The following is a 21406-nucleotide window of genomic DNA, read 5'->3' as shown; positions in this document are numbered from 1 at the left end:
CCAGTCCTCCCAGGTCTTGAGGTGCTCTAGGCCTGCTGGGTAGGATCCGCTGTGCAATGGAAAAATAGATGGAGATCAGAAGCGGGAGGTTCGGGCCAGAGTACACGGGATGAAGGGAGGAAAATAGGGCGTTAAAAAAGTGAGAGGAGAGGGGAGGGGGTGTGTTTTTAATTTACGCCAAAGGGTAGCCGATCGATTGCTGAGGGACTTGTAGGGGTGGGGGGTAGAGCTGACGCGAGGCCTAGGAGGCCTGCGTGAGCTCGCTGAAAGTGTGCGCGCGCCCCTTCGTGAATCCCGGATGGGATGCCACCAGAGTCCGGCTTAGAGGACCTGGGGCTAAGAGGTTGGCGACCTCGTTTCTAGGATTCCCAAAGTGCGCGGACATACAAATCAGCTCTGCATGACGGGGTGGGTGTGCACCGGGCGGGCTCAGTAGGCAAAAAGCAGGGACGAGGACTCAGCCTTGTGCGAAATTTCGGTTTGCAGTTTTTTGAATCGGATATGACATACCGGGCATTTGTGTTGACAATGGAGAGTGCAATGTCGGCTTCCTCTGCGGCGTCAGGGGATTGTGTGTGTGTGTACCGATGGGGGAGGGTGTGTGATGGTACACAGAGGTACGTTGTATCTAAGGTAAACACACGAAAGGTCGTTGTATCGTAGGTAGCATACTTAAGTTTGGTATATCCGAGGTTAACGCACTAAAGTTAGTTACATCCGAGTAGGCATTCTACGATTCTTTATATACTTTATATATAATACGATTATACAGGTAGCAGATTGCAAGTAGCAGACGGCGGTCGCCATTTTCACCTGCAGAGATCCTTCTAATGCTAATGAATTAATTATGATTCCAAATGCTTTAATAAACAAAACACCCGCCTCTAAAAGCGCGGAGAAGACACAAAGGAAGTCCACAGCACAAAGGCATTTGTTCTCTGCATGTTCTCCTTCCCTTCTCTGCGTATTTTTCGGATGGCGGTCCGTTTCGGTTCTGTACGAACTCGCCTAAAACTGTATTCACCTACCTTTGCGTTGCCTGCAGCGTCTCTCTCTGCAGAGACACCTTCTGACACTTTCGACATGCAGAGGAAATGAAGTTCACTTTCATTCGTGGAAAATAGGTTCTTGGGGAAAGGAAATGGCGCAGTATCTGTCTCACATATCGGCGGACACCTCAACCGCGCCGTAGGTGAAGGGATAAAGGAGGGGGCGAAAGAAGAAAGAAAGAAAGAGGTGCCGTAGTGGAGGGGCTCCGGAATAATTTCGACCACCTGGGGATCTTGAACGCGCCCTGATATTGCACAGCAGACGGACGCCTTTGCGTTTCGCCTCCATCGAAACACTGCCACAGCGGTCGGGTTCGCACCCGGGGCAGTGAAGTTTTTCGGCAAAGAACCTCAAAGTAGCGAACGGCGTACATCGGCTCTATGTGAACAGATATAACACATTCGTGTCGACCCAGCTGGGAGCTGAGGACGAGGCTTCCGACGCGCCCTCTCTCCTTTCGCGCCCTCGCTTTCCGTCTGCCCGCCAGGGAGGGTTCGCCCGTAAACACAATCGTGTGGGCAGTCTGCAGCTGATGTGACGTCGGCGATTTCATTGATTACTTCTGTGCACGTGCATGCACTACATCGAGAGCTCTCCGGTCAACGGTTCCAAAACGTTGCAAGTCGTTCGTCTCAAAACGATTGCGCTGCTGCAATCTTAAACTTGGCGTAGGGGGTTTGTTGAACAACCAGACTGTAGCAAGGTCTACGCCCATCAATCCTGCACGAAGCGTCGGCCGTTGTCGGACCCGTAGCGGCCATGCACCTTGGTTTGGCGGAATGGAGCATCACAGCTGCGACGGCATGCGTGCTTTTCTACCTGTGAGTACTCCACGTTTCTTTTTATCATAGTTTAATTTCAAAACGTTGCATTTCTGGGAAACATAACGCATGGTCTGCAATGTATTACTCAACTGACTGAGAAATGTGGCGACTCTCAATATCCCAAGAAATGTATTAAGCAGGCGTTAGCTACATTCTCAAGAGATAACCAGCAAGCCACTTAGCCTGAAGCACCCCTTTTGCACTGGAGGCAAGCATGAGGACTTAAATTTGACAGGAGAAATGCAGTCATAGTCTTGGAAGACTATGGCGCTGACATGTACCCAAACAGTGTCCGAAAACAAGCGCTCACAAGAGAATTCGTCATCCTAGCCGCTGGTTTACCGAGAACAAATCAATGAGGAGGAGTACGACCAGCCATAAGCAAGACCATACATCGCTAAGCCTCTGTGTTTTCTTACTTTTGTGCTCAAGGTACGCATCACGCAAGCGCAACTACTGGAAGAGCCAGAATGTTGCGTCGGAGCCATTCAGCGTTTTCTTTGGCTCCACTTTCAAACTTTTCTTCACGGTGAGTAGAACACCCTGGTGTTCTCATGCATGCCAGATACACCAAGTAATAAATGTCTTTATAGGGCAGATATCGTACACAGCGATTTAATCGCAAACTAGCAGTCATACTTTTAAACAGATTCGACTTCGGGTTTATGAAGGAACCGGGAGGTACATTGTTTAATCGCTCATGCGATTATGTGTATAATTTTTTTTATAGCCAATGCACGAGATGGATACAGCAAGGTATAAGAAATATGGGAAGATTTTCGGGTGAGTTCTTCACTTATGCATCACAGCCTTTTGCTTTCTCATATGGTTTCTTCGTGACGTAGGACAGTTTCATTGACAGAGGCAATCACAAAGGAAACTCTTAAGCTTCTGGCTGATATCCTTGAGGTTTGATAGCACCGATGCATCACTTTTTGATCTCTTCAGTGCCTGCTGAAGCGATATACAGGGTGTTTCACCTAAGACTATGTAATTTTGAAATATAGGCTTTTCGAGTTAGAAGAGCACTTTTTTCAGCATATAATTGTCAACGGTGCAGTCCATTACAATATAGCTAAGAAGTGCTATCTAGCAGGCTGCTTAATTTATATTGAATAGCTAATTTTTTAATTATTACTGTTTGGGTCCTTAATTACTGAGAGGCTGTAGCCCACCGTAATATACATATCAGTTATTAGAATTTCGATAATGCGGTTACCCTCGGCGCTGTGGACCAGCAAATTTGGGCTGCATCGCGTCAAAATGCTGCGCTTTCGAGAAGCTTGCAGTCAAAGCAACCTCTCCAGTGGACGTAACTCGTCGAAATAGCCAAAATTTGTTGGGCCACAGCGCCGAGGGTTACCGCGTTTTGGAAATTCTATAATCTGAGATCGATATTACCTACGGTGGGCTACACGCCTCTCAGTAAATAAAGAGACTAACAGTAATAGTTAGAAAGTTAACTATGCAATATTTGTTAACCAGCCTGCTAGTTAGCACGCCTTAGCTGTATTCTGATGTACTACATTGGCGACATTGGTACACTGTGAACAAGAATAAACCCAACTGGGAGTTTAAATGGTTTGCGCCACCCTTTATACTCGATATGCGAAAACATTTACTCCATCAATATGAAGTAAAAATGAGCTAAAGGACCTGTTTTACTCCCTTCACTAAATAATGGGCTATAAAGGAGGCTTTTTCTCAATATAACTTTTTTAGTAGAGCTTCTGGGCGTCAATGCGCCCCAAGTCCCTATTGGAGTAAGAATAACACCGTTTTGCGCCATCCGCCCCGCTACCTAGCGTCTCGTCTGCTTCTGGTCAGTCGTCTGATAATGACGGTGAGTGACGACCCCCTGGTTACCATAGTCGCTGGATCTCTGCTCACTTCTGTGCCTTCACGGGCCCCTGTCGCGGTACAATATATAAGCCTGTTGCCGTTTTCCGCTACAGTTAGCTACATTACTGAACTGCTCTTGTGAAATCTCGAATGCTCTAACCCTACCTGACCTTCATTTGTTAGCGTTGTTACCCGTTAGAGCCCCCGCATAGGCCTAATTCTCAAAGCTTATTTTTTTTGTGGTTCTCGAGGTGTGTGCGCAGATTATTGTGCGTTGTATAACATGTAACTGTGGTAGAACGTATTTTCAACGCTGAGCTTTTGATTGAGCTGATGAGGCTACATCCCTCAGTCATAGTGAAATGTAAAGCCTTAACGCTACTCCTTTCTATTACTGAACTATTGTTTCTAATGCTAAATCCCTTTATCTACTATCACTAGACAACCAAGCGAGCTTGTACAACAAAAGCAGACGACAAACAGACGACTCCTGTCGCATCCGCCTATGCCGCCGCTGGGCTTGCAGACGGTGAAAAGAACGCGTGACGCGGGTTCACATTAGGGCAGCGCAGCTTCCTAAGTAGGGTTGCCGGCGGCCCCCGTAGCTACTGCCCGTTTCCGCAGCTGGAACTGCTGTAAGAATGAGCCTCAATAAGGATAAATAAACACGACGCCATTTTTGGCTCCATTTCTGTGGGCAGTAAACAAATTACTCTCCCGTAGATCTGTATAAGGGAGTAAATAAATTACTCCATTAATACGGAGTAAATAAAACATCATTTTGGGTGTGCGCTAGAGGACAAGCCAATTACTCCCATTTGGGTGTTTTTTTTGTTAGTAGTGTGTGCAGAAAAAACGCTCCTATAACTCAGAAAACCTATTTTTAAAAATTGTGTAAATTATTACGTGGCAACCCTGTGTACAGGTATGCTGAGCTGATAAGGGAACGGAAATGGGGCCTCGTTATGACACATATTGAAGGAAGCCAATAGCCACAGAAACCAACGAGCGTAGGGGAATGCGTCTATTTTTTTTAAGTTTATAGTGTTCACCAGTGGAAAATTAAACAGAAAACTGGGCAGCCGTCACCGTAGCCGAGTTGGTAGAGCACCGGACGCGAAAACTGGAGGTCGTAGGTTTGAATTCAAACGGCGGCTTGTGTTTGCATTTGGTTCTTCTTTCTAGTCAGTTATCTTTAAGCAATAAAAAGATTACATCATTGAGCAGAACCACAAATTTAAAAAAATAGAAACATTCCTCTAACCTCTTTCATTTTGGTAAATGTTGGCTTCCTAACAATGAATACATGATTACGGCAATAAAGTAACTTATATTAACGTCGAATATAATTACAAGTGGGCTCACAAGCAAAAACATGTATTCAAGGTATTTTCTGAGAATCTGCTATTGTGCTAACTAAAATGCAACCTCACGCGCTCATTTCAAAGTCGAATTCATAACTGTCGTGTTTTCAACGCACAATATCGTGTAATCGTAACGAAACAAAAAAAATTATGTGTGTTAGGCCCTTAATTTTATAGTTCAATAAAATATAATATATAATATCACCATCACTGAAAATGTTGCAGACAAACTCTTAAAAATCGGAGTTTGTTTTTTTATTAAGTCTCTGTCAAATTTCGCCTCTTCGAAATTTTGAAACTATTCGTGATTTCAACAGCTAAACAAAAATTATCGGCCAGAACGGCCGATCAATACTGAGAAAAAATATAAGCCTCAGGCTCTTATGTCTTCTTGGCCCGTTATTGTCGTTAAAACTGCCCTATTGGACTTCCTTTTGTCACAATGTTTGCGACTTTCCTGCTGCAAACTTATAGGAGCAGAGAATAATATATATATATATATATATATATATATATATATATATATATATATATATATATATATATATATATATATATATATATATATATATATATATATATATATATATATATATATATATATATATATTGTGATCAAAAATAATGGAATTCAAAGATCATGACCAAGATAAGCGCCTCAAATTATACGCGTAAAGATATTTTAAGCGGGTACCAATGTGCGACCACGTCGAGATGTTCCGCGAAAATACTACCAAATGTTAAGATTTTTTGCCCCTGCCTATAATGTTTTCCTTTGTTCCCACAGTGTTTTCGAGTTGGGCAAGGCTGTGCTGTTTGTCGCAGACCCAAAACTGGTGAAGGATGTCTTAGTGAAGGATTTCAAGTCTCTGCCGAACCGAAGGGTGGGTACAACCTGGAAAGATAACTATTGCTATTATTCTGGCCCTGTATCTTTTGAAAATCGGCACTTTCTCAGAGGCAGAGTGTGGATTTGCTTATAATATGTGACACCTCAATCTTTACGAAATGTCCAACGTGACTAAGGATTGCTGGAAAGCTATTTACGTCACACTATATCAGCCGAAGTTGCATCTGAATCAATGTAACCGCCCCTCCGAATATGCAAAATAGGTTTCACTCAGCAACCTTGACTCTATGCTTCATAATTCTTGCGGCACGATTTTGCCCGGTACCGCAGTAGTCAGAGTGCCTAATTTTGCTTTTACGCTGGTGTACTGTCTGATTGCTGTGTAGAAAGTTCTTTCAGCCCTACATTTCTCGTTATTTGTCGGACTCTTTTCCAATAATGAAACGCAAGAGACGCCATTCCGGAGTCTTCCATCCTCTGACACCACCCCATGACACACCATGTCTGAGCGGTTTGCAAAAACCAGTCATATCTCCGCCCATAGCCATGCAGACTGAAGGTGCTACAGTAGTCGTTTCTAGCGCAGTATAACTGAACCCACCGCACTGCTGCCGGAGCAGACAATTTAGGAGCGGACGTCGACTTCGCCGCCGTATCTACAAGTGCGAACGTGTTCAACGCGACCACACGAACCCCCCCCCCCCCCCCCCCACACACACACACATACATTTGCGTCATTCTGGACCGCCTAATATATGTCACGAAGAGTAAATATGTCACGAAGAATAAATTATTTGCTCGGTAAAGCCCTCTCAGCAATTCTCAGTTGTGATGGAAGAATTGACGCTAAAAAAAGAAACAATCTGCACGCCGTGAACTTCGACGGCCACTAAGCGCTTTTTCGTCTTTTGAAGAATTCTTCTCTGTGCCAGCTTCTCATCAACCAGCACACCAACAAGGTACACACATTATGCCCGCGATTGCCTTCTACCCAGCAATCCCCGACTTGCTTATTCTGAAGCTGGTCTCTTCCCATAGCGCGGTGTGCACGTTGGTGTGCTAAAAATACCGCTGTTGTACGCAGCATGTACTGCTTTCTCTGGGGTACTGTCGCCGTGACAAAGTGCTGAACTAATGCTCGACACACACTGGGGCCCACAGAGAGTCCACGCAAGTGTACCAGGAGCACATCAGCCACGGGCACCAACCAAAAAAGCCCGTTTTAAGCATCTAGGCTCGACCACTCCCATGAAGTTGCACAAAAGCTGTTTGAATGTCAGGACAGTATCTTTTCTTCAATACGACTTTATCCGATGTCTTATAAAGGCTTAAGCCTTGCAGCAGAATTTACTTAGGTCTTGTGGATGAAGATATATTTCATTCATTATTAGTGAGTAGTGACCAAGTGCTTGCCCGAGATCTTATCTCGGTCGTTTTTTCCTCTTGACAGACAGCCAACTTCAATGAGCCCCTCCTGGACAATGTGATGAGTATGGCTGATGTGGAGATTTGGCAGAAGGTTCGCCCTGCTTCGATTCCGGCGTTCTCCACTGCGAATCTACGAAAGGTGTCCGGAATCCATTTGTACCTTTCATCTTTAGTGCATCTTCAGTGCATACAGACCCGCAGCAGTGGCTTTTTGGCTGCGGCATTCGGCTGCTCCTGCTAGATGTTGCGGGTGCAATTCCGGCCGCGGAAGCCATGCGTCGTCCGAGGGGATAGGCCGGAAAGCCCTTTAACTGAGACATCTGGGAATTTCAACTACGATGTTTCATTCAAAGAATTTTCTCCCGGAAAATTTGAGGCGTAAAGTCTGCCAACAGATAAATTTCTACGGAGTTTCAGGGAACTTCAAGGAACGAAATTGACTAAGATTTGCAAATTCCTGAGTTTTGAAGCTGCTGCAGGGGCGAAGGGCCTGAAGTAAGAATTTTTGGGTCGGATACAGGAAGTTTTCAGTTACTTCTTGGTGCATCACTCCATGTTAAAAATACGCAGAGGAATGGAATTTATCCGAAGCTCACCCCTTTTTCGTGCTCTATAACCCACCGCTTAGATGTAAAAATGCATAAATGGTTAATCGCTAACCATATTTGCCTATGTTGAAGGCACTGGCTATCCTCTCCATGTGATCCACAGAAAAGTTATTTCACATAATATCTGAACAAAGAACAGCGTTAAAAAACCACGTTTAAAAGGTAAAAATAGAAGTAGTGCCCGTCCTGTTCTTGCCTTTTAAGTACTGCTTTATCGCTACGTCTTTGTTCAAATAATGTTTGATCAATTGACCTCCTCAGTATGCGCATTTTTACTTGACGTGTTGAAAAATGAATGCTTATATTTAGTTGTTGTTTCTGAGACTCCCTGTTTTCTCCCGACATTTGTAGCTTGCTGTAAGCCGCTCGCCCTGAGCAGAGTGCATATAGCTTCCATGATCAGTGAATCCTAAGACCAAACGCCGCGCATTTCTTGCTGAGATTTTTTAATGATGGGCTGGTCAGCATGCCTCTGGGTAGATCTTGGGTAGGTCTCTACCATCGGATAGGGAGAATAACAGAAAAAAAACAAAGTTTATTATGCGAGGTACGCTACACGCTTGGCGTACTGCGCAAGCAATTGTCTCTTCCAAGGCAACTTTAGCCATCTATCTTCACGGTATGGGTAGTTCAAAACGAGAACTCGAGTAAACGTCTTCAAGACACCTGACATAATTCGTCACAAGTCTAGATTTTAGAGTGCTGCGGCTGATGGTTGTTATTGCACTCACACATAGCTTCCATCGAACAAATTCATTATGATCTCGCAGCGAGCTCACAAATCCCAATGATAGTTGCGATAGTCTCAATCGTAGTGCAGTATGTTGAGGGGTATCCTGTGGGAGAAAATTTAGTTTAAATAAAGGAGTAATAACGCATTGCGATCGACTCAAGTGCAGCCACATGGCTACGATAAAAAGCTATACAGCTTTCAAAGAAACTTTGTACTCTAAAAAAATGGGTCGTAGTCCTCTTGGAGTGGGTAGTAATAAATGAATGATTCCTTATTCAGTTTCATTATTCTAAGCTTTGACTATTTTGTTTCACGTCACGCAGATGATTTCCTTGATCGAAGATTGTGCCTTACTGACAACGGAACACATAAAAGGCGTCGCGTCCAGAGAAGAAGACATTGACTTGAAGCAGTAAGATAATGCTTTTGTTTATTCGCTTAGACGGCATGAAAAAAAAAACATCGATTGTTAATACTAAGTCTTGCACATGTACACGATAGCGGGATGAAACGTCCGCGTTGATGAATGGCACATGCACGCGAAATATTATTCTTCGGCTGTATCTGACACGTCTTTCGTGATTTCACTTCTCGTGTTCCAAAGAAATATGAGACAGATACTGCGCCATTTCCTTTCCCCAAAAACCAATTATTATTATTAGTGTTCCGTATTCACACCTGCTAGTGTAACATCTACGTTCAGTGGCTGCTGAAGATTGCCAGTCTTGGTCATGGTCTGGAACATATGACAAGCATATGGTTAAGCCTAAGGAAAACATCGTATCCTTATTGCAAAATATCGCTGGATGTGGACGAATGCGGCTATATCTGTCAGGCGTTATTCGGATGATGGGCGAAGAGCGTGGAAGGTGCGATCAAGAGGCAGTGAAAGGAACATGTAAGGAGATAATTATTTGTACTGTTTCCATTTACGAGCAGTGCATTTGCGTCCTTACTGTGTAGTCGATTGTGCAGTTACTGACAGCCTGTTCATGTTGAGTGCTCATAGACAATTACACGCTTGCCGCTGAACGCTTACTTTCGATGGGTATCTTTCTGTTCCACAACGACAGCTGTTAAGCGCCCCTTACTGCGTTTTATGCCAGTGTTGTTTGAGGGTTACTCCTTGGAAAGGCCCTACTACCCACTACAGAAATGCATTTGAAGACAGCCGCCTTTTTTTTTTTGTAGCTCGCGATGGTGTTGCCACTTGCGCTGCTCGTCGAAGCTCTCGACCGTCGTACTCTAAGAAGATCGCACTCGAGCTGATCGGTAATTGTAGTCGAAGCTTCCTCCAATATCGAAGGCTTTAATTAGCTCGTCCGCGTGACGTGAAGCTTTGTTTCAGCTCATCCAGGTAGACTGGGAGAGGCAGCTGGCTAGCGCCATCTCTCGGGACGAGTGTTGGTCGGACTTCCCCCTCGAGTGCAGGGCAAAAAAGCTCTACAAAACACTTTTCGCCTCTCCAGAGCAATAGATAGAGAATTGAGATGTCGTGCTCTTGACGACGCCGACGACGGCGTTTTCATCTCGCCTTTGAAGTAGCCGCCATACTTTCGACAGGCGAAAGGTGCATGTGCGCTCTGCGATGCCAGTAGAAATTTATTCTTCCCAGTAGAAATTGAGACAGTAGAAATTGTCCCACTACTCAGTGTACATCCAAACAACTCTGTTGAGGACCGGATAAAGATGAAAGCGATAGATGAAGAGAGAAAAAAGACATTGAAGGCAAATGCACCAGGACACATGAGCTGAAGATTCGCCGCTCCACTGGTTCAGGCTTCAGAGCGTCTTGTGTATACTTTTGATTTTAGTCTCGGTCCGTTTTCGCAGTCAGAGAAATGAGGCTCTTGTAGCTGATTTTTTCAAATAAAAAATGTTTCCAATAACGCTGGTACAGGTTGTCCTCTGCAATTATGATGAGTTAGAGGAAAACTACTGGCCGCAATAATAAAACATTAGCTGACCGGCACATGCAGTTACAACCCCGGCTACCGTGTGGCTAGGCGTATCGGAGAGAAAGCTACGTCGGTATTCCTATGCGCAGCCTTTCCACATTCTCGCTAACCATGGCGGCAGCCATTTTGGTAAAGCCTCGTATATGGATAGAGGTTACTCTACGACGCTTATGCATGGTTTTGCGCTAGTAATGGTTTGCTACACTTCCAAACGTTTTCAGTGTACTTCTATGCACTAGAAAAAGATACTTAACTAAGTAAACGCCCTTTGTGAGTGCTGAAAATGGGCGAAAACAACAGCGCTACTCGACCAGACCAAGCTGGTCGAGAAGATTGAGCCTCCAGGCCTCCGCATAAGCATCTGTGGTCACGGATCGATGCCTCAAAATGCACAGTTGTAGTATTTGATCCAATTATTTGATTGTTCAACGCTCCTAGTTTTCGCGCTTAATTTTCTGCTGCGACCGTGTGTAGATCCTACTTTAGAGGCAGGTACATTTGGCGTGCATGTAAAGAATATTCATCTTTTCTTGTTAAAACCGAATTCAAAAAACGATTCATGGACATCTTCAAACCGAACCAATAACTAACATAGCGCTGTGTCAGACGTTCGCCTCATTCCTTGCTGCTTACACGGCAAAGGTTCTTCTGGGACTACACGCTGGACGTGACCGCGAGATGCGTCTTCGCCACGAAGCTGGACTCTCACTCAGACAAAGAGAACGAGTTCGTCACTCGGTCGAAGCAGATCCTCGGCAAAGGCGTCACACCTCGTCTGCTGCTGATCAGTGAGTGAGCCGCGATGCATCTCAGTCTTATGCTGCCGCCGCACTTTGCGTAAAAAAAAATTCACTTTGAGCAATATTGTCATTTCTTCTGTTTAGTTAGTTTCCTAAACTTAGAAGCTCGTTTGTATCCGCCTAAAGGATAGTTGACTGTGGTCACTTTTGCAAGTTATTACGGGGTTACGATTTGACTGCACTGAATCGAAAAGAGGAAGGGAGAATTCATTCGGAGGGTAGAAAACGCGGAAAGTTCGGCATGAGGCAGCCTGCTATAGCCTGATACTCTGGACTGTACATACGCGGTGTGAGACACAGCTATGAAGCAACGGCGGAAGATAGTAAGAACAAGAAAAAAAAACAGTTGGGTTTTGCCGTAGTTAGACCGAGTAGACGTGCGAAAGGATGTGTTTAGCCTGCTTGGCTCATGGTTTTGCTTTGCTGGGTCGTTGGGCATGGGCGGCATGTGTTGTTGCTGTGCTAGGTTTGGCCTAGGTCACCCTCCCTTGGCTACAGCTGGCGCGACGCTCCTCTGAACTAGCACAAGAGCAAAGTGTCGGTCTAGTTGGTACTGCATGCCTTGACTAACAGCTCTGGGAACAAGACGACGGACTAAACTAAGCACATTCACATGCGCTGAATAACAACTGTAGTTTTATTTCGAAGCCCAGACATCTATAAGGTTAAAACAAAGGGGTGAAGCTTGGGCAATGCTGCACGATCACAAAAAAAAAAACAGCGATACACAGCAGGGTGGTGTAAAGGGCCGAGACAGAAGAAGCAGCTGAAATGAAAAAAAATCCATAGCAAAAAAAGCGGGTAAATGGGTTAAAGAAAAACAGGAGGGCGGGAAAACATAGGTAAAAAGTGCGGTTGAAAGCTAGCTATAAAACGGCAGCAGGAAAAGCACGTGGAAAAAACTAAGCACTTTTCGTGCCCTTCAGAAATTGCACCTCTATTTCCGACGCATGGAAGGTGTGCTTACGCAGTGTTCATTTGCGTAGTGCATCTGAAGTATTTCAGTAATTTCCCTGGACAACTGATCTTTTCCTAGAGTCTACCTCTACGATGCAGTGATTAAGTTGGGAGTACAATCATCATCACAGTTCCCATTACATTTAAATTTTTTGCAATGTTTCACGAGGTGCCCGGAAATGGCTAAATTGCTGACGTAGTTACTCTGCTCTTTGAGTTTAATGTTGATGCACCTGCCTATTTTGGCCATATTATCTCTTCCCACATGACGCAGGCACAGAGTAGATGTGCCACAAGGGACGAACTGTTCGACATGTGTTAGCTCACACCTGCGGGCTGCGAGGATTTTTGGCCTTTGAGTAAAGGACAGAAAGTTTGTTGGGCCCTCAGAAAACAACCTACACTCCTACACGTTGCGCGACCTTTTTGAGGCGGTGTCTGATATCATGTATGTAGGGCTTGACGACCACTTTTCTGCGCTCGTTGCTGGATGTAGTCTGCGCATCGTGTTGCCTTTGTTTCTTATTCATTGAGCCTGCTACGGCTATTAGTGCGTGCAGAGGGTAAACAGCTTTTGACAAGCTCTCGACCGGGTTGTTGAAGCTATCTTGCAACCGGTACTTACAGGATTTCTGGCGCGCATTTTGAAAAGAAAGTTTTACTATCCACATTTTACAAGTTTTGTGTGGGCTGGCGCGAAAGGCAGAGAAACAATTACTCAAGAAATAAGTTGTCTATATAGAGTGAGAGTCCTGAACCTGCAGGCAGCTATATAAAAGTTTTCTGCAGCTTGCAGGAAGGCAACTTGTTTGATGGCAGGCAGGCAAAATGTTCATATATTCTGCTGTTGCGGAGGACACAACAATGTGTAATTTAATTCTGAGTAGCATCCTTTCATTCCCTCTTTTATCCCTTCTCTTACGGCTCGGTTCAGGTGTCCAACGATATATAAGACAGATACTGCGCCATTTCCTTTCCCAGAAAACCAATTATTATTATTATTCTGAACAGCAAAGTGGTAAGAAGTACACTACTACGTTGATTATTCAAGCCACGATAAGAAACCGAGGTCGGGTAAAGCAACCCGCAGCTGCTTTCTGCAGGAGCGGTTTGCGCATCTGCGCATAGGATAAGCGGGCTGAACGATTTCGGATTGACGACGCCTGTATGTGCGGCGAACCAGCGTCTGTCACAGCCGGCGGCACCCAAATTAACTCAGAGATGAGTCAACTTAGCGTCTCAGGCAGCAATCGCAGTCTTTGCAAGTCATACTGTCAGTAGGTGAGGTACACGTGAAGTGGAACTTTGCGATGTGACATTTTGCAGCTAGCTTCGGCGCGGCTAGTAACTTATGCCTTTAACACGCCAATTCCACACAAATGGTAAACGAATTCCTTCAGCGAATGCTAATGTCTTCAATGTTTCTTATGTATATCTTCAATGTGACTCAATGTTTTCTTCTTTTTTTTTACTATTTGCAGTTATTTTCCCGAAGTTCGCGAAGTTGATAGGCCTTTCACTTTTGCCGCCTGGCGCACTCCAGTTCTTTAGGAACGTCTTGCAGAGCATAGTAAAGAACAAAGCAGACGAGGTAAGAAAGTGTGGTTCAGTAAAACTTAATGCTGGGCTAGTTGGTGACACATACTTGAAGAAAAAGTAGCGCAAAAGGGACGACCACGGGAGGAAGGCACCAGAAATACGAACGCTATTAACAACTGTTGTTAATAGCGTTCGTGTTTGTGTAGTCTTCCTCCCGTGCTCGCCTCTTCTGCGTTACTTTTCATTCAAGGAGTTAAGAAAGCTTCATCCGTTTCCTGAAAGTCCACGTCATGCTGATTGTCATGTCTTTTCTTTCGTCAATTCCTCAGCAAAGAGAAAACTTGTTCGGACTCCTCATGAAGGGACACGAAGAAAAAGGCGGAACACCACCGGAAAGCAGCACCGACAGAGACAATCGACTTTTCAACCTCGACTCGGAGATTGAGGGAGGGACCCCAGCAGCAACAAAGCATAGTATGAAGACAATTATATCTTTAACTACTTTTTTTTGGGGGGGGGGGGGGGGAGTCAATTAAAATAATTCAAGAATTGACAGCCCGCCAGCTATAAGGCCAAATACAAGCCCCCCTCCCCCAACCCTTGTGTCACGTGCGTCCTTACATTAACTAAGCCAATTAACTAAATGTCCTCATGTGTAGCTTTAATCGCAGTTTTAAACGGGAACTGTACTGATGTGTGATAACTGCGTGATGCCGGTTATGCCGCCCTTTAGCATAGCGATAAACGAAGCGCGTCCTATTAGACCATAAATAGTATATGCACCTTGGCTGAACTGAAGATTCAGCAGCTGGTAGAGCACCGCACGCGACATACGGCGGTCGTGGTTTGTGATCCGACAGATGGTAAGTGTTCGTTTGTTCTTGTGCTCTCTAATCAGTTATCTTTGAGGTTAAAAACTGTTGCACTGCTAATTTCACATTGATAAACACTACAAATTAAGAGCAAAATAAAAACATTCTGATAAGCTTTCCTCGCTTTTCGTGACTGGTGGTTTCCTTCACATTATAGCAATACTTTAGTTTGTGCTGGCACAAATGCGAACTGGCCCGAGAACACAGAGATTAATAAACGGAGACACGACCCCGCCAACTGCCAACTGAGTTTATTTTTAGTACAAAGCCACTTATAAAGCACATAGGGATAAATAAAGGCATTAAAAAACGAGTGTGAATGAGGATAAAATGCACTCGCAAAGTAACGTGAGCAGAGATTAAAACGTGGAAGGTTCGTTCAAAAAAATTTATTGATCTGAAAGTGGCAGGGATGGCTTGCTCGCTAAAGAAGGGCCTCTTTGATTGATAAACTATGCTTCTGTTATTCTCCTTTACAATTTATCCTTTGATTTACCGATGAATTTTTGTTTTTTCGAACATCGGAGAACACCTAGAACGTTTACAATCAGTAAAGTAAGCATGCGGTTGTCATAGCCAATGGCGGCACAATGGTGAAAAGTGATTATGGCAGCCGGGTGGCTACTCATCGTAAATGTTTCACGTGTTATCTTATGTTCCAAAAAGCAAAATTCATGGGTAGACCAAAAAATGCATTGAAAATGAAAATGACTGAAGCATTTACAAAGCAAAGAGGCACTTCTTAAGTGAGCAAGCCATCCCTGCCACTTTCAAATGAAGAATCTTTTTTGAAGAGATGATTCACGTTTAAACCTCTGCTGATGTTACTTTGCGAGTGTATCTTATCCTCGTTCACTCTCTTTTTCTGATGGTTTTGTGCATTACTGTGTGGTTTAAAAGTGGCTTTTTCCGAAAAATAAACTCGGTGGTGGCCGCCAGTTCTGTCTGCGTGTAAATCCTCGTGCCTTCGCGCCAGTTGGCGTTTGTGCGATTATTTTTCGCATTATAGTGCATCTGTGGCACATAATGCGACGTCTGCCATCCTCGGTATGTGATGAGCATGGAAGAGTAGCGAAATGCAACACTTCAAAATGAAACACTAATGGAGCCCACATCCATCAAGAAAAACGTGTGATGGAAACACTAGTTTCTAGTCAGTCTTTTTACTTGCGACGTTGGAGTAATAAACAAAGAAGTGCAAGTTTCATCACATAAACGCTGCCTATAGTCAACTGAAGTATTTTTAAACATTGCTCAATTAAAATTTAGTCGTTCATCGTTAAAAAAACAAGAAAATTTTGAAGGAAAGCTATGCGTTAATTTCAGAAACATTTTGAGGGAGATTGCTCGTGGGGTGATGGGCTCGGCATGCAATGATAACCTGTGTTGTGCTACAACCCATAGATACAGCACTCATCAGATCAGCATCGTTTGTCAAATAAGCGGTCTGAAATGGCATTTGTTCATTCACAGCCATAGACAATGTGCAACTAGATTGCTATTTACCTCGTTATTTTATTGTATACTCTGCATGTGTGTATCCACGCTTACGTGCTTCTGGCTATGTTGTTGATTTAAAGAACGCCACAGAAGTGTGGTATGTACATAAGCACACTAAATTTAACTTTAATGTGCAGCCAACTCAAAAGGTAACAGCGCCTAAGACGACCACGACAATCTTGACAATCGTAAAACTTGATCCGCACTTTCAAGGTGACTCCAAAGCAATATGCTCGCTAATCTCGAGAAGATAACAACGTGATATAGACGCCTTCGGTAAACAAAAATATTAGTGAAGGACAAATAAAACAAGTAATAATTTGTGGCATTTCATTTCTAGCTGCATGGGACATGTGTTAGTGGTTTAGGTATATGGTTTCTCCATTGGGGAGGGATAGGTGTTTAAAGAACCTGTAAGGGTACGGCATGAAGCGTACGCGGGGGTGACAATAGCTGTCAAAGCAGTGATGATGGTTTGGATTGGTTTATGGGCTTTAACTTGACCTCAGAGCCACACAGATTATGAGGGGTGCCGTATCGGTGGGCTCCGGTTAATCTGGAACACCTGAGGTCCTTTAAGGTTCCCTGACATCGCACACAGTAAACGTTTTGCATTTCGCCTCCATCGAAATGCCACCGCCGCGGTCAGCATCGAACCGCGTCTTTCGGGTCAACTCCCGAGCACCACAACCACTGAGCCACCGCGGTTGCAATGCAGAGATGAATACGTAGGTGATTACACCCAGCGTATCTTATTATTGTTGTTTTCCCTACAACCTCATTTGTAGAGCTTACTGAAGAGGAGGCCATGGCGCAATGCATACTGTTCTTCCTCGCCGGTCAAGAGAAGGCTGCGAGTGCTATAGCCTTCACCTTGTACCTGCTGGCCATTCATCCCGACGTGCAGGAGAAGCTCAGAAAGGAAGTGGACGAGTGTTTCGCGGCGCATGTAGGTACCGCGATTTCTTCGCTAATTGTACTGACTATTATTTGTCTATTCGTATCAATCGCTGCAAACGTGTAATGCCTGGCAGTTGCTGTAACAGGAGGTTACAGCAGCTTCAGTTTCTAGTGACCAAAATCGTTAGCCGATACCAGTATTGGAGAAAAGCTTTAGTTTCCCCCCCCCCCCCTGCCCCCCGCCCCCTTCACAATTTATCAGCCACTCTAACTGGCGTCTTCCTTCACAACGTACTCTCTTTTCCACGCTAATAGACCACTGGTTAACTGTTTTGCTTGCTAGTACTGCACAGAGTGTAATTCAGTTCTTCCTTTTTATTTCACGTAAAATAGCAGTTACTGTTTCGTGTCTCCCCCGCGTTCCAGTCTGTCACTTAACAGTTCATAAGTTGTTCTGTACAAAGATGAGCGCTGCCCTCGGTGCTCTCTCGAGTATTTTATCTTCCAAGCTTGAGCAACCAGTGCATAATATCACTTCGCTGGTTGGCGAGAACTGAATCTCAGAGCCTCAATTTTCTTTTGAGAAAATTTTTCTGGACAACTATTCTGTTAATCTACTTCTTATCTCGAGTGGGACTTGCTTTTGCGGGGCAGACATGAAGAAGGCGCAGAGACAGGAGGCGAGGAAAACTTTTTGACCAACACCTTTAACGCCAAGTTTGAACTCAAGTCACTTTTTCTGCTCCGAAATCGGTGAACTCCACGGCTTCGTGTGCTCAGAGTTCCGATCTTGCCATGTTGTGTTGGGCTCATAGCGTTATGAGGCAATCATCTTCCTTATTAGCTATCTGTTGATTTGCTTAATTTAATATAAATATGGAGCATCAAGCCCGAGATATGCTCCTATTACCGACCTTTCTACCCTTCCCTGATATTAAAGCTTCCTCTCCTTCCTTCCACTGCCGGAGGGAGGGAGAGAATACATTGAGGAGGTAGACTTTCCATGGCTTGGAAGTGACCTTCAGTGACCTTTCAGTGACTTGGAACTGCCTGTACATCGGGACTAGGCAGCTATGTTTGACCACATATCAGTCACGGCTACTTAAATATGATGCATTGATTCTGCTAGGGTAACAGTGCCGTAGATATATGTATGTCAAATCAGGTAGTGTTCCGGTGCGAATGCCTTTGCATGTTTCTTAAAAACAGCTTAAATTTTGTTTCAGAGTGACCGTCCGGGCTTTGATGTTGTCAGCAGGCTTAAGTACCTCCACTGCGTTGTTTCGGAGTCCCTCCGCATGTACCCACCGGTTCCCCGGTAATGTATGGTGCTGTTGCTGATGGTGATGGTATCGCTTTCTGTGTGAAGGTGAATACCACACGCGATCTCTAGTAAGGAATTAATTATTGTGCATTGTGGCAAAAGTAGCAAAGCCGCATAAGCCGTGCAAGGAGGACAAGCGCTGTTAGAAAGAGAGGCACGTTAGGAATATTGCTTGCTCCTCATGTAATTCATCACTATATCTAATAAGGCCTGACTAGTTTTGAGTCATAAAAATCATGGGCTGACATCGCTTTTTGAACAATTTTCTATTAGGCCAATAATCACAAATTTTCCGAGTCCCCAAATGCAGTTATGACATCTCTCAGAAATTTCTAAGACATGTCAAAGTACGAATAATATTACGTCGTGCGAAGCTCTATAACATAATATATAAATGTTCAGCAACGCAATCTGAGTTAGCACTGTTATGTCGATACAGCCAAGATGCTAGTTACTTCTGCGAACAATAGTCCAATCGTTGAGTGATGCATTGTTTTTTTTTCTTGTATTCTGTTTTCAGAGTCGAGCGATCCCCTTGCCAAGACTATATTTTCGGAGACACCGGCATCAAAGTAAAAAAAGACGACATGGTCGCAGTTCCTGTGTACGCCTTGCATCACGACCCGCAGTACTTCCCGGACCCCCTAACGTTTAATCCTGAGAGGTTAGGGATAATCGCCGCGATCTTTGTACCGCACTTGTAGTTTCCATCCTGTCCGGTTTTCTCCAGTGATGCTTAAACTTTGCAAGACGCTCTTGGTCTCACTAATGGTGTAAATACCCTTGTTCCAGGTTCAACGAACAGAACATGGCCTCCATTCATCCGTACACATACCTTCCATTCGGAGCTGGTCCGCGCAACTGCATCGCCATGCGTTTCGCGCTGCAGACAGTGAAACTTTCTGTGCTCCATACCATTAAAAACGTACAGCTGGTCCGCACTGAACAGACAAAGGTAAGTGTACCCACACCTGTCGTACTGAGATTTGCTTTGTTTCGCGGAGTTCCTTCGAAACTGAAACGAGTACGGTAGTGTCGGGTGCAGCCCCAAATATGGGATAGGTGAGGCTTACTGTCTGCCAGTTTTCGGTTCCGTGCCATTAAACCACACATACTGCCACACATATATGCCACACACATATGCCACCTTGGCTATGTGTAGATGCGTCGTAAGGTTTAGACATGCTTAGGGCCTATGCTTCGGGCACATAGCATCCTTATCGCATATGACCAGAAATGGTCATGCGTAGAGACCTAGCATTCGCAACGAGATTTCCTTGTTCATGTGCGCTATAAGACACATCTCGCCAAAATCTTGGTGTGGGCTGGTCGGTGGTTCATCTTCAAAAAACAGGGACAGAAGAGCAAGACACAGACAGGACTGGCGCTGACTAACGACTGAAATTGTATTTGAAAACGGGTATTGTTGTTATGATATGACCTCTTTCCTGACTCAGCTTTTGCCATATGACTCTTGTTCTGTTGTTTTTCGCGAGTCATCCACCTTTTTGAGTAACTACGCATGCCTTCCGTGATTTTCGGGCTGTACGTTTTTTCACGCCTTCTGTGATAAGCGTTTCAGTGGGTTTGATGCTGGTTAGACAATCTTGTGCCGATTCATTATCTACTTGGCCATGTGATGCCATGTTTGTATTTAAAGCTCAGTCTGCCGTTTTCAATAAAATTTCAGTTATTAGTCGGCGCCAGTCCTGTTATTTGTGTCTTCCTCTTCTCTTTCCATTTTTTTGCGCATCACTAGTTTTGCTTAAGATACATCTAGTGCCCAGGCAGCGGCACGATCAAGAAACACGCTCAGGATGTTCTACAACATTGGGTACCGCCGTGGATAATAGGGTGTAACATTACTTAAGTTTTCGCATTTCGACTGAATAAAACTAGCATCAAACGAGGCCTGAGGCGCTGGTCCTGTCGTGTTTGTTTCCCTTTTGTTCCCGTATTTCGCGCCGTTTTCTTTGTGAACCATGAACGAACTACCCCAAACTAGAGTTCTCCGTGAAACAATACACCGGGCTCTGAGGTATTGACATGTCCTAGTTACTGTGGCCGTCTATAGGCTGCGGTGCGGAATGGGGGTGTTGCTATGCAGTTGGGCTTCCCTCCTGATTATTAAAAAAAGTTATGTGCTGTCCATGCTTTCAGATTCCACTGGAATTCCGCAGCGGGTACGGTATGCTCGCTGCCAAGGGAATGAAAGTGGGAGTCAGAAAACGAGAGTAGCGGGACGGATCATTTCTTCTTGGATTCATCGCATCAATGTCGGAAGTCATCGAAACAGCGACTCCTTGACAGCCTGGCGTGTATTAAGAAACAATAACCATTTTATTGGTTCTGCACTATCATACTTCCGCTACGTGATATGTAACACCCTCTAAGGTAACTGTGTACATTGCTGTGGGAATAAAGTGTGTTAGCGTGTTCGTAAAGAGCTTTCTTGCGAGGCACAAACTCAGATTGCGTGTACTGTCAGCAAGAAATGAAACGGGAACACGACGGCTAAAGTACGGACTGCAAAATACGCAGCTTTTAGCCAGGGGAAGCTCAATACTAGCTCTTACTATTTTAATTTCGAAGGCACAAATACTCTTCTTGAGAGCAAAATAACCAAAGTGGGTTCAGAGGCCACAGCTGAGCTAGACCCGGTAGCGGAAGTGATGTAGCTAAAGAATGAGTTTCCAAACTGGCTCTTGAGATTGAGAAAGTATCCTTATGATAACAAGCATTCGAGCACTAAAGGCTCTATGCAGAGTAGCGGAAATGGACAAAGTGTACATGATAGCTATTTTTTATTTCATTATTGCTACATGCCTTTTAGCGACGTACTGCCTTCCTAACCTAC

The 21406-nt window shown here is 44.5% G+C and overlaps 1 protein-coding gene across 1 annotated transcript; it reads left to right on the top strand.

Moving 5' to 3' along the window:
* The first annotated feature begins 1506 nt into the window (after positions 1–1506).
* LOC144093909 (cytochrome P450 3A24-like) lies at positions 1507–20987 on the top strand. Its single transcript, XM_077627661.1, has 14 exons — positions 1507–1871; positions 2307–2403; positions 2605–2657; positions 5868–5964; positions 7381–7497; positions 9023–9111; positions 11300–11445; positions 13896–14005; positions 14283–14427; positions 17114–17274; positions 18452–18543; positions 19070–19213; positions 19342–19504; positions 20710–20987. The coding sequence occupies exons 1-14, from the start codon at positions 1810–1812 to the stop codon at positions 20785–20787; spliced, it is 1554 nt and encodes a 517-aa protein (XP_077483787.1). The 5' UTR covers positions 1507–1809; the 3' UTR covers positions 20788–20987.
* Positions 20988–21406: the final 419 nt, after the last annotated feature.

This window comes from Amblyomma americanum, chromosome 6, assembly GCF_052857255.1.
Source record: "Amblyomma americanum isolate KBUSLIRL-KWMA chromosome 6, ASM5285725v1, whole genome shotgun sequence".
Lineage (NCBI taxonomy): Eukaryota > Metazoa > Arthropoda > Arachnida > Ixodida > Ixodidae > Amblyomma > Amblyomma americanum.
Note: the sequence above shows the minus strand (reverse complement) of the source record. Positions and strands in the feature narration are given on the sequence as shown.